Source organism: Lepisosteus oculatus, chromosome 6 (genome assembly GCF_040954835.1).
Source record: "Lepisosteus oculatus isolate fLepOcu1 chromosome 6, fLepOcu1.hap2, whole genome shotgun sequence".
Lineage (NCBI taxonomy): Eukaryota > Metazoa > Chordata > Actinopteri > Semionotiformes > Lepisosteidae > Lepisosteus > Lepisosteus oculatus.
This window is the reverse complement of record NC_090701.1, coordinates 42,255,453-42,267,940: the sequence shown is the minus strand read 5'-3', so window position 1 is coordinate 42,267,940 and position 12,488 is coordinate 42,255,453. Positions and strand designations below refer to the sequence as shown.

Genomic DNA, 12,488 nt, shown 5'->3' with positions numbered 1-12,488 from the left:
CAGAGGATCTCGACACTCTGACAGCGGCGTGGGAATGCAGTTTCTTGTCAACGACATGGGTGTCCCTAATTGGGAACCCTATATTAAATGCTCACGGGGGTGGTATGGGGTTTGTCACAGAAGCACGCCATAAACCTCACCGGTTGGGTGTAGCCCACTCTCACTAAAGAGAATATTTTTTCCTCCTGGTCTCTGTTCTCTATCGGCTCTTGCATATTTTCCGTGGATCGATTCCACACCGGCGCTCTGATGCGGAAAGGGTAGGCCGGAGGGCAGACGGATTCAAAACGCCACAGTCCGGTATATCAGAGGCTACAAATCACCAGTCAAACTGCACAGAAAACGGTTTGGCTCAGAGACAAGTTTGTGGTTTCAGACAACAAAAATATTTAAAAACTTGTTAAACATAAAATGAATGTTTGTGAATAGTTTGTAAAAATAATACAGTAAAAGTGTGAGCCATCTATTCCAATATTTATGGATGTACATTTGTTTGTCCATAGTGCCCCAGAAGCTGCCAGAGGTGAACATATTTAGAGTATCTCGTTCTGCTCAAAGTGCGAAGGATGCTGAAAAGAGAAGAAAGAAAACAGAACGTTTTGGCCGTGGAGCCTTCTTCAGGTGCTCACACCTGAAGACTAGTTTAGTAACTGTACAGTACCTGGATCTAGATCGGTGATATAAATGACGGTTGTGGTCCTTGTGCAAATCGAACAGATCACGTTGTCACTGTGTTTTCACTGCTGTTGCAGCTTGTTCAAAGCACTCTAACAAGATAAGCAAGATCTACCTTTTCTAAATTCCTGTTGATCTTTTAAAGTCATAACAGTCTCTCCTATCGCAATACAGATGATCCTCTCATTTTAACTGTTTCAATAACCTCGCATGCATCAGACGTACAGACCTGCTGGTCTTGAATTACTCGGCTCTGTTTTCTCACCTTTCTTGGACGGATGGGGACTACATGAGCTTTTCTCTATCCCTGCCTCTGGCCCCTGTCTGGAGAGACTGCTACAAGAGTTGAGCCAGCGGCCCATGAACAGCATCTCGTTTCTTCAGATAGAATCGGTAGAATACCATCCAGGCCCTGGAGACGGGTTCATTTGCATGTGTCTGGTTCCTCCTTGGTAAACATCTGAGTGAAATAGTCTCTTACGACCACCCATTTCCCTTTCGCCATCTTAAAGAGAAACCTGGTTGTCTCTCGAGACACTTCACTGCAAAACAATACATTTATTATTGACTTCACCCTCCATTGCAATCTTATTACCCTCTGTCTACCCTCGATGTCTTGGCTTTTCTAATATCATTCTAATTCAGTGATTCTATTTTTTGGGACTCCTTTTCTTTTAAGTGAAATCCCTGAAGTACTGTCTTCTAAAGTACTTTACTTCTTTCTAAAGCACTTTGGTCATGGTGTAGGGATGCAAGGAGATACAGTACACATGTGATGCGTGTCCATAGTGCCCCAGAAGCTGCCAGAGGTGAACATATTTAGAGTATCTCGTTCTGCTCAAAGTGCGAAGGAGTGTTTCAGGACTCGGGCTCTCCAGCAGCTGCTGTGCTAAATGAAGCAGAGAGCTGCCAGCTTCCTCAGACCACACGGCTGTGATGTTGCAACTGATGGGATGACATGTAGCAGCTCTTTCTGATGAATAATCACATGCAGGCTGGATGAACTCCACATCCACAGCTGAAGACGGTCAATAAGGAGCTAGAGCAGAAGAAAGGCCCTTTCACCTTGTGTCACATCTCTGAAAAATGTGGATTCGAACCTAATGTACAGTAACCTGTGTGGAGTGTGTGGTTTATGGATTTCTATGGCAACAAGATCATTCGCTTCACTTTGTAGGGCTCAGGGGGGAGAAGAGAGTTACATCAATATGAATAACATGTAAGAGGCATATTGAGTCAAAGGAAGATATTAAGTGATGAGCCTCATTGACACTACGATTAAGCGTAACAGTTGCATATGCAAAGTTAACCAGAATCACAGTTCTGCTCTTGCGTCTGAACCCACCAACCCCTTTGGAGGAGGGGAGCTAGAATCGCTGGACTGCAGCTGGGCGGCTTCATGCCTGGAGAGAGTTTCTGAAGGAGAGGAGGAGGAAGAGGAGTGGCTACAGTGGGCCCAGACCTGCACGAGCGAGTCCCTGCTGCAGAGACGACGGGACTCAGACATGAGGCTCCACGCTCTTCTGCTGCTGGGCGTCTGCTGGCTGAACGGTAGGGCTGTTCCTGGGGTGTCTGCTCCTGTCTGTGCCTGTGCTGTCTGCGTCCCGGGAGAGCACGTCTCTGAGCTGAAGACCTGCTGGTGGGACAGGAGCCAGGTCCTCAGTACAGAGGAAAACGCCTTCCTCTGAATGTCTCCGAACATTTGGATCAGTCCGCTCTCCTGTCTGTTAAAAGTCAATTGTACTCGAGACAGATTCTATGGATGTTGACGTGAGCCCTTACCAATGCAGTATTTATTCTAGTTCTGCATCATGCTGCATGTTTTCTGTGGTACACTGTGGGTGTTTTATAATTGTAGAACCAATAATATTTCTTATACTTTTGTTGACTGTTTTTACACTGATTTTTAGCAGAGCAAAACAAGAATATACACAACAAATGGGAAAAAACACAGGGGGCTTTAAGACAGAAACAGGAAAAAAGCTAAATGTTTTTTGAACACAGTCAGAAGTGATTCTGTTTTTATTAACTATAATATCACTGTGACGGTGTAAGGGTAGGTAGTGAATCACCAGAAAGTTGTAAATAAATTAATTCAATTCTTATTGAATTAAATATTAATTATTTGGTTTAAATAATGTTTAAACATTAATTATTCAGTCCTCTTTTCTGAGCCTTAAGCTATTAGTTTATTAATTTGACAGCATCTATTGAAGAGGCAAAAAGCAGCAGGAATGTGTAATGTGCAGAGAGCGTTCCTCAGACTCTGTACAAGTGTCTATGGCTCAGAGACAAGAGAGAGTAAACAGGTGCAGCTGCAACAGACATTAGAATTACCAGGAGAGAGAGAAAATAAGATTGTAATAGAGACTAAAAAAACATGTTGCACTTTCATCAGTACAACAACAGTAAAAGTGGAAGGAAACAGTCTACGAGACAGAGGGGATTAATTATAGAAGATGGCGGAGACATACTAAATGAATGTTTCATACTGGTGTTCGGAAGATGTCAATAACGGAGCCCTTGTGAATGATCAGACACCTGCAGTACCAGGTAATTCTACCATAACTGATGCTGGGTTATAACAGGGGCTAGGATTCTGTTAAAAACAGATTCATCCCTGGGGCCTGAAGGTATTTTACCAGTCATATTAAAGGAAATGAAGGAAAAATAAAGAAATCTGTTTCTCCCAGACGTCAAGCGAGAGTATGAGAAAGGGAGCAGTACGTACAGAAGGGACAATCACAATCGCCTCACACTGGTCCCCACAACTGGAGCAGAAAACTGCAGACCTCCTTCCTCGTGTCTTCCTCCTGTTACTGGTGACTGTATGGAAATGATCGCTGGAGCTACGTTAGAAGAATACCAGAAGAACAGGGACATGTTAAGAGACAGTCGGCATGGGCTGTGAAAGGAAAGGTCTTGTCTAGCTGACCTGCTAGAATTCTTTGTGCAAATGACAATTGCATAAAAACCCTGAATCGTATGACATGATATACAATAGATTTCAAGAAGGTGTTTGACAAGTCCCTCATAAAAGACTGATTCTCAAACTGAAAGCCTCAGGAATCCAGGGTAACGTACAGTATACACATGTATCAAGAACAGCACGGCAAACAGGAAACTGTGTTGTCTTTCACTGGATCGTGTGTGAGCAGAGGTTCTGCAGGGGTCTGTTTTAGGATCTCCGTTCTTCCCAATCTACTGAATATCTGTGGTCTCGTTGTTAGTACAGTTAGCACACATTTGCTCATAGATCTCTCTTTAGCTCACGGGGCTAGGTCGCTGCAGAGAGACGCGGGAGTCCCGGGTTCGAGCCTCAGTCGGGATGGGGCCGACCAGATGCGGCAAGGGCGCCCGCCTGAGCCCCCGTTGCGTTACAATACTAAGAGAGGGGGAGTGGCAAACACACATACAGAATCAAAGGAATTACTGAGATACTGGTGCAGTGGTTAGTTTGGGTGAATCACGGCGCTAGGGGTTTAAAAAGGCACGGTTGCAGGGCTTAGGTGAGTTAGCTGGACGATTCCAGCAGTGTGAGAGCACAGCTTAAAAGAACATTTTCAAAGTATGAAGAAAAAGGAAACTAAAAGAAAAGAGATTTATTGGAACTGGAGATCAACCGTCTGTTCTAGAAAGGAAGGAAGTATTGCCCTTCACTACAATAGGGAGCGGAAAAGACCTCTTAACATATACAGTTGGACCCTTAAGTATTAAAAGCCAACCTGTCTGTACCCTAACCTTTTTAAAAGTGTGAAATTAATTTGCTCCCCCCTGCAAACGGCAAAAACGATGCAACCACATTCGTTAGTGCTGCCTTTGCGCGGGTTTATGCCGTTGAAAGTAGCGTTTGTGCTGCTTTCTTTTCCGAGATATACAGTACAGTAGCGCCTTGTTTTTTCGGGTAATCACGCGATCAGGTACAGCGATTTTGACCCTCTAGTTACACTATCTGAAAAGCTCAAACAGTATTACTGGATGCGAGGATAACAAGATCTGCGATTCTGTTTCTCTGTGTGCCCGGGTGGGGGGCGGTGATTGATTGTGATTTTAATACCAGTATTTTCTGCGCATTTGTGTGAACAGGAAAATTAAACTTGTCCCAAACATTTAATCAATTTCGCATGCTGAAAAGATAAAAAAAAAATGTTTCGGCTTCTTTACACACACGAAGGAATAAACCTTTACCTGTTCCTTTGCAGCCAACGCCTGCTGACTCAGTTACCTACTTAATCAATTTCTCATTGTGTCCGTTTTAAATAGGCAAGTCAAGAGAAGTTCAAATCAGTTCAACACTAAACACCGGGGTCAACTTATCAAAAGATCACAATTGAATGATTTGGTGGTCATGATCTTTCTGTAATTGCTGATGCAAAAGAAAGCACTGGGTACTTGTAATCACATCCAGTGATTAAAAGTACAGAGTGTGTTGTTACCTGTAAACCGCCTTTTAGACAGTCACGTGTTTACCCGGAAAAACAAGGCGCTATGTCTCGGAAAGGAAACCAGCATAAACGCTACAGTACTTCCAGAGGCACAAATGGAGCAATAAGCAATGCGGTGTGTTTCAGTGATTGTGCTGTTTGTTGGTGTGGGTGGGGTGGGGGTATCTTCACTGAGCTGGACAAGCGAACATGCCCTGGGTCATTACATTGCATACTGCAAAAGACACGATTTCAGCTGGGAGAAATGACTTACAGTAACAAAGGCTCTGTCTTCAGATGGCAGGGTGTACTCTCACAAATCTACACAAATAAAAGAACTGTGACCTAATTGTGTTAGGTTTGCAAGTAACAGCGTTGTAAATACAAAGTCATGGATCGTGATGTTTGTTTTGTTTTTTAAACTTGGATGTATGTTCAATTATTTTATGTAAAAAAATATTTCCGAATATTTCCGAGGTCTGCATGTGTGAGACGGTACAGTTTCCATATAGTTTTGCAGATGTGTTATGAACTACCTACTGTAGGTCAACTCGGTACATCGTGCCCCTTAAAAAAACAATTTCCTGGTTCTTTTCACGTTACCGAATTTTCTTTGCATAAAATAGTCCAACAATGGTCTTGTAATAGGGGAAATTGCTAATTCTAGTATTTTTACATACTGTACTGTACGTGGCTCAAAAGACAGATCAATCTTGAAACATCCCTTGATGAAAAACCTATTACTTCTTCAGATTAAAAAAAAATGGACACAGCTACAAAGTATTAAGATGTGCTACTTAGAGCTTTTTTTAAGAACATGCAATTGCTTGTCAATGTTCCTAATGTTCACTTTTTATGTCTTAACCTGCAACTTTTGTGATTACGGTATGAGAGGTAATGTCTTATGGTATGATATTGGAGACAAATTTAATTTTCCTGTTCAAACACGTGCACAAAACATACTGGTATTTAAATGCAAAATCAACTGAAGTTATTTTCTCTCCCTCACAGTGCCGACCAGCCCCCAGTCTGACAACAGGCAGCTGACTCGTGCTGTCGGACAGTCGGTCACTTTTCAAATCCCAGTACTACAGCGGGGATATTTGAAATATGGAGAATCTACAACCATAGCAGCTGTCTTGAATAGTGAGTTCAGTGTGTTTGGGAAGTTCAAAGGTACAGAGCGCTTCACCTGGGACAAAGCCACTGGATTCTTCACGATCACAGCCCTGAGCTCAGAGGACGCTGGGGTTTATACAGTGGAGAGAAAGGAAGAGGAGCACACAATGACAGTGGAATTCAGCTTGACTGTGTACAGTAAGTACACCTCTGTACTGGGACCGTGTCCACTGATCTGAAATGACTGTGAGGAGTATTCATTCTTTTGATTCATTTGTGTTCACTGGTAGATTTGTTTGACTTGCAGCTGGGTAGTCATTTTACCTGTTTCTCAAGTGATTAATTATTTATTCTTAGATGACTGAAGACCTCTATATGAGAACATTTGCGTGTCTGAAAATGCCTTTTTTCTGCCTAAACAGTTTAATTGCAATAGAATGAAGAGCATGTGTAGTGCATTATTAATTTCTTATCATCCTGTTTTACTTTTTGAGATTTCTTTGACTGACATACTGACTAAATGAATAGTTGGACTGCACCTTTTAAAAGGACTTGGAAGTGCCATGATATATGAAAGGAGTACAGAGACTTGATGGTCAGAATTCCCCCAAAGTGCATCATTATTATGTTCAGAATGCTAAGGTGACAGTGGATAGTCAGTCTCTCCATTGTGTATCCAGTCAGTGTGTCTGGACTGTATTAACCCCTCTCTCTCAGTGCAGTGTTAATGTCCTGTAGTGTCATGTCAGTGTGTCTGGACTGTATTAACCCCTCTCTCTCAGTGCAGTGTTAATGTGCTGTAGTGTCCAGTCAGTGTGTCTGGACTGTATTAACCCCTCTCTCTCAGTGCAGTGTTAATGTACTGGAGTGTCCAGTCAGGGTGTCTGGACTGTATTAACCCCTCTCTCTCAGTGCAGTGTTAATGTCCTGTAGTGTCCAATCAGTGTGTCTGGACTGTATTAACCCCTCTCTCAGTGCAGTGTTAATGTCCTGTAGTGTCCAGTCAGTGTGTCTGGACTGTATTAACCCCTCTCTCTCAGTGCAGTGTTAATGTCCTGTAGTGTCATGTCAGTGTGTCTGGACTGTATTAACCCCTCTCTCTCAGTGCAGTGTTAATGTGCTGTAGTGTCCAGTCAGTGTGTCTGGACTGTATTAACCCCTCTCTCTCAGTGCAGTGTTAATGTACTGGAGTGTCCAGTCAGGGTGTCTGGACTGTATTAACCCCTCTCTCTCAGTGCAGTGTTAATGTCCTGTAGTGTCCAATCAGTGTGTCTGGACTGTATTAACCCCTCTCTCAGTGCAGTGTTAATGTCCTGTAGTGTCCAGTCAGTGTGTCTGGACTGTATTAACCCCTCTCTCTCAGTGCAGTGTTAATGTCCTGTAGTGTCCAGTCAGTGTGTCTGGACTGTATTAACCCCTCTCTCTCAGTGCAGTGTTAATGTACTGGAGTGTCCAGTCAGTGTTGAGAGTCTAGAGAGGAGCTGCAGTAATGTGTCTCTGTGTTATAGGGGCTGATGACAGAGTCCTTCTATACGCTGGGGCAGCTGGTGGAGGAGCTGTGTGTTTGGGAATTGTGGCTCTAGTGCTGTACTGCAGACTCCGAGGTAATCATCATCACCATCACCACCATCATCATCACCATCATCACCATCGTCATTACCGTCAACATCACATTCAGGATCACTAAACCCACAGCTGGCCACCAGTCCAGAGCCCTTGTTTCTCCTCACACTGCTGTGTTCAGGGTCACTTGCAGACTATTGCTGTTTAACTGTGTTCAGCTACATTCTCCAAAATCACTCAGTTGGGTCTCTTTTCTCTTGACAGGTAAAAAGCCCAGAGATGAAGACAGGTACTGTGTAACAGGAAACACAGAGAATGTTCATATTAGTGAGCTCAATGCATTTAGCACTATCTTTCTATTCTGCTGTCTATAACAGGTTTTGAATTCTTTTCCAGCAGAAGTAAATACAGTATTAGAATTGTGATGTTTAAAGAAGTCATTGATATTTAACGGAGTACTTATCCTGTCTTTTTCTTCTGTCTTCACAGATCTCCTTCCAACAATGGAGCTCAGGAAAGTGTGAGTTCATGCTCTCTGCTCTAACTGTAGAGTCTGGATTAGGACCCTGACTATGATCTCCAGGCTCTAAGGATTCATCCTGGACTGGAGTCCTGACATCTCTAGAGTGTCTAGTTTAGAAATTACCACTCTCATTTACAAGCAGCTCTGACAGGCCCAGCTTTTGTACTGAGGAACAGATTGCTGACAAGTGCTTCCGCTTCTTAACATGATTACACATTTAACTGCGTTTTTCAACATTCAAAAATAAAACTAAATGAATTTCTAGTGTCTTTAATGCTGTTTGAAGTCTTGGGAAGATGCAACTGTAACAACTCTCATATTCTTATTATTTTCTTATTCATGATGACTTACTTATGGTTCAAAACTATATATTAATGCAGATAAAATTCACTAATAATCCAGGAAGAGATTCTGAATTTCTAGTGGTGTTCAGCCATCTGGTCTCCACTATCAGAGCAGTTATTTACCCAGATAGTGTACCTCTGTAGCTCTACACATGCCTCAATACCCTGACTATCTGGCATCTTCTGCCATACTAGTGCCCAGGAAGAGGACAGTCCCTTTCTGTGATAATGGACAGAAATAAATACACTAATACTAATTAATTAATACAGTAAATGGAGTAGACACTGAAATTTTGGTAGTGATGACAGTAGCCAAGTTCACTTTCTCCTTGGCTCCCCAAACGTTCTGAAGTCATTACAGATATAAAAAAAATATTCTTAGAATTTTCACTCTTTCGTCTCATGCATCCCTCCTCTTCCTCACTGCCTCCTTTCTTTCTCCCCGCTGGTTCACTCCTCGCTCTGCCTGGGGATCAGGTTTCTTCTGCATGAAAGACACTCCATTCGACTCCTTTTCATCTGACCTCTCCGTAACCCACCAACCCCAGAGTCTCACCCAGCTTCTCCCCTGAAGGAGCTCTCCCACCGCTGGGTGGAACAGGAAGGCTGCAGCCCGTTTAAAGCCCCAGTGCTCTCTGGGTAAAGGAGCGCCTCTGGTCCTGTCCCCAGGTTAAGTGACACCCTGGCCCTCTGGTCCTGCTTCCTTCTTGAGCCCTAAGGCTGCACGTTAAAGGAGTTCAGACTGGAAACACAGCCCAGAGGACCTTTCAGAAACTGAACGGAATCTCCTTTCCTCCTGAATTGTGGAGAGATGATCCCTCTTCTTTCTCTTTCCTTTGGTTCCTCGCAGTATCCTGAGGAGGTGGCCTATGCAGCTCTTGACATGAAGAGACAGAAGCTGAGAGCAGCGCCCCCTGCTGGAGAGCAGCACACAGTGTATGCAGAGGTGAAGGGTGGAGGGGGGCAGCGAGAGGCGTTATAGACCAAACCCCACACCAGCTGCAGAGACCCTGGCAGTGAGAGGACAGAGGAGGCAAGTGTTCACATCAGGAAGAAGATACTGTATAGAGCAGCAGATTCAGTCCTGTACTACTGAGAAACTGTATATTTTATACTCTGTGAGCTCATTACTGTCTCTCTTCTACTGAGGTGCACTGTCTCTGTCATCTTCCAGAGGAAGACACTGTGAGCTCATTACTGTCTCTCTTCTACTGAGGTACACTGTCTCTGTCATCTTCCAGAGGAAGACACTGTGAGCTCATTACTGTCTTTCTCCTACTGAGATACACTGTCTCTGTCTGTCGTTTAACAGAGGAAGATGTCCAGATGAAGCACACTTAGGAGTGTACTGTATCTGTTCTCACTGTGTCAGGCTGTACAGTCCTGGACTTAGAAAAGGGGGGATTGTGGGTTCAAATCACACTTGAGGCTCAGCTGCTGTGTCCTTGAGCAAGATGCTTCACTCAGGGTATTTCAGCTGCATACAGGAGAACAGAATGAAGTTGTTTTGGATAAAGATTTTGCTGAATAAATGATAAGAATAATTTTAGTCCTGTAGTTGAGCAATAGATAAGTGTGCTTATGGCTGTGTGCAGTTGTTCAATGAGACATCCTGGCAATATTATTCCCAACAGACTGGAGATGTGTTTAGTTGACAATCACCACCACTATACTGTATGTGAATATGCATGTTAAAACTACAGTATGTAGCAGAGGGCAGTGAATAAGGTTATTGCTGCTGAGTTACAATCTAGTGAAGATTCAGTGAAGGCTAACTGGGTGTCGCTGCAGTACAAACAATGAAAACGCTGAACACTATGTACTGTAGCAAAGCTCAGTGCGTTTGTGTGAAAGAACCTACTTCTGTTTAACTGGACCCCAACAAGGCAGCAGGAGTTTATTTCTGTGAACAGAACTGGGAAGTGGTCACACTGCAGGCTTGAACAGGAAATGATCCGACAGAATCAGCTTTTCCACAGGCAGAAAACAAGCCCACACTCCAGCCTCTTCAGCAAAATGTCTAAATATAACCTTTCCATTTTTAATACACTTCCCCTACAATGTTGACCCCTCAATCAACAGTATTTCACAAGCTACAGTGCACTGCTGCAGTTTAATACTCGTTACAAATGCATGAGACGACAGTAGCACACCCACTTCATAAATATGCTGTTTTATAGTGTGTACGAATTATTCTGTTATTCCGAGTTTTAGTTTAGAGTTGTATGTTGAAATACGTCTCTTTGGTTTCACTTCCTCCGTAAGCAATTATAACATCAGTCATTTTAATTTTTTGCTGTTATATATCTTGTACTGTATAAAGCTTCTTCGCAGTGCGATGGGGGGAGCAGAGCTTGCCTTTCTAGCTCCTCTGAGCAGAGAGCTGATTGGTGTTTCTGGGGTGGAATTGTCATCTCCCACACAGGAAGGTCCAAGTCCAATTCCAGCCAGTGGTCAAGGTGCACGAAAAAGAGGTCCGATTTAAAAAGAAGAGTACGCCTTTGAATGAATGTGTCTGGTACATGTGCAGGTGATGAGGAGTCTGGAGTAGTGCAGGCTGGTACTGTAGTTATATCCCCCTTAGCAGCTTGCAGTCCTCCTGACCTGCGAACACCTCTGGAGACCCTGCTCGTCAGCGACAGAGAACTAGCGAAGCACTTGCACTAGTAGCTACTGCCTGCTGTGGGGAAGTCTTCTTATTAAGTGTAAATCACCGCCTCTGGATGGAAGCAGTCTGCGATAACGCTGATATATGTGATGTACAGGGTGGATATTACTTCATGGAATTCTTGAACTTTTCTTACTCATTTGGACATTACTTGGCTCAATATAAACAAAACTGTATCATGATGTAAACAGTAATGTTACCTGTTAGGGACATGAAAAAAGCCATTTATGTGTTAATGTATTTGGCTCATGCTTAATGCTCCTGCTTAATTTGAATGTTGCATTAAATACATTCGGTTACATCCTGCTCTGATCTTCTTCCATACGAAACCTGTTAAGACTGAATCACGAATGAGCTAATGTTCGACTGGCAGAGGGTGAGACTCTGCTGTATTTTATTTTAATAAGGATGAAGCAGTTCTACCCTCCTGGGTCAGTTACACAGATAGTGTTGAACCTCTTCATTGCGAAGGGGCAGAGGTACTGGCACAACTGACCAACAGGCGTGTCTGGTGTGTGTCGTTGAGTGATCACAATATCCAAGGCCAGATCAGCCCAGAGAAACATCTGTAGTTGATGATGGAAAAAATCTGACAGCTGTTGAGGAAAACTAATGCAGCTGTCAGTGAAATATTCAATCTGTCTTGAGAGAGCAGGGGTGAAGGTGTCCAAATCCACAGTTCACAGAGGACTGAGACAGCAGGTTACAAGGGCTACACTGCAAGATCTCTCATCAGCACCTAGAACGCAAAAACCACATGAGAATTTGTTCGAATTTTGATTTAGAAGGTTGTTTAGTCAGCTGGAAGAGATGAGCCGGGGGAGTTTTAGACCAATGTTTTTGGCCCAGATGAGACCGAAATCCTGTAAGCCTTCACTGAAGTGATGGGGGTTGGACTGTGGAGAGAGAAGAGAACTACAGACACTCCTATTTCCTATGACGCTGGTCTGTGAAAGGCCATGCATGGCCACTTCACGAACTGGTTCAGTTTTGATACAAAAAAATTATACAACTAAAATGATAGAACTGAGGAATGGAGGTGAAGAAACAGTAACAGAAATATTTTCTTTATGTTGAAGGAAATGGTTCCATACTTATTGGATGGTGCTTCAAGTGATATAACAGTGACTCAATACTGCATAAAGCTTTGTTTTTGGATCTTATTTTATAGA

At 43.2% G+C, this 12,488-nt stretch overlaps 1 protein-coding gene and 2 long non-coding RNA genes across 7 annotated transcripts; 1 reads left to right on the top strand and 2 right to left on the bottom strand.

Annotated features, from left to right (window-relative positions):
- Positions 1 to 316: 316 nt before the first annotated feature.
- Positions 317 to 1,109, bottom strand: LOC138239431 (uncharacterized). The gene is made up of 2 exons (XR_011189909.1): positions 941 to 1,109; positions 317 to 569 (listed from the first exon to the last, which is right to left on the bottom strand). It is a non-coding gene; the product is annotated as an uncharacterized lncRNA (long non-coding RNA).
- On the top strand, positions 605 to 11,615 carry LOC107078201 (uncharacterized). Of its 5 annotated transcripts, XM_069191359.1 has the most exons (7): positions 2,170 to 2,226; positions 3,074 to 3,228; positions 6,111 to 6,416; positions 7,727 to 7,822; positions 8,046 to 8,070; positions 8,271 to 8,301; positions 9,499 to 11,615. In XM_069191359.1, the coding sequence occupies exons 2-7, from the start codon at positions 3,153 to 3,155 to the stop codon at positions 9,628 to 9,630; spliced, it is 666 nt and encodes a 221-aa protein (XP_069047460.1). In that variant the 5' UTR covers positions 2,170 to 2,226; positions 3,074 to 3,152; the 3' UTR covers positions 9,631 to 11,615. The 5 variants fall into 5 exon arrangements, 3 of the variants coding, with proteins under 3 accessions (XP_015209508.2, XP_069047459.1, XP_069047460.1); XR_011189907.1 differs by lacking the exon at positions 3,074 to 3,228 and having other exon boundaries at positions 605 to 2,226; positions 8,271 to 8,491; positions 9,499 to 9,568; XM_015354022.2 differs by lacking the exon at positions 3,074 to 3,228 and having other exon boundaries at positions 605 to 2,226.
- On the bottom strand, positions 2,089 to 4,892 carry LOC107078203 (uncharacterized). Its single transcript, XR_001479168.2, has 3 exons — positions 4,864 to 4,892; positions 3,407 to 3,524; positions 2,089 to 2,308 (listed from the first exon to the last, which is right to left on the bottom strand). It is a non-coding gene; the product is annotated as an uncharacterized lncRNA (long non-coding RNA).
- Positions 11,616 to 12,488: the final 873 nt, after the last annotated feature.

What these genes read in the sequence shown, in the direction of transcription:
- LOC107078201 (XM_015354022.2), top strand. Translation starts at nt 1,932, where the DNA reads ATGAGCCTCATTGACACTACGATTAAGCGTAACAGTTGCATATGCAAA. An exon ending in GCTGTACTGCAGACTCCGAG is followed by an intron (nt 7,823 to 8,045) that starts GTAATCATCATC and finishes TTCTCTTGACAG; the next exon opens with GTAAAAAGCCCAGAGATGAA. An exon ending in ACAATGGAGCTCAGGAAAGT is followed by an intron (nt 8,302 to 9,498) that starts GTGAGTTCATGC and finishes GGTTCCTCGCAG; the next exon opens with TATCCTGAGGAGGTGGCCTA.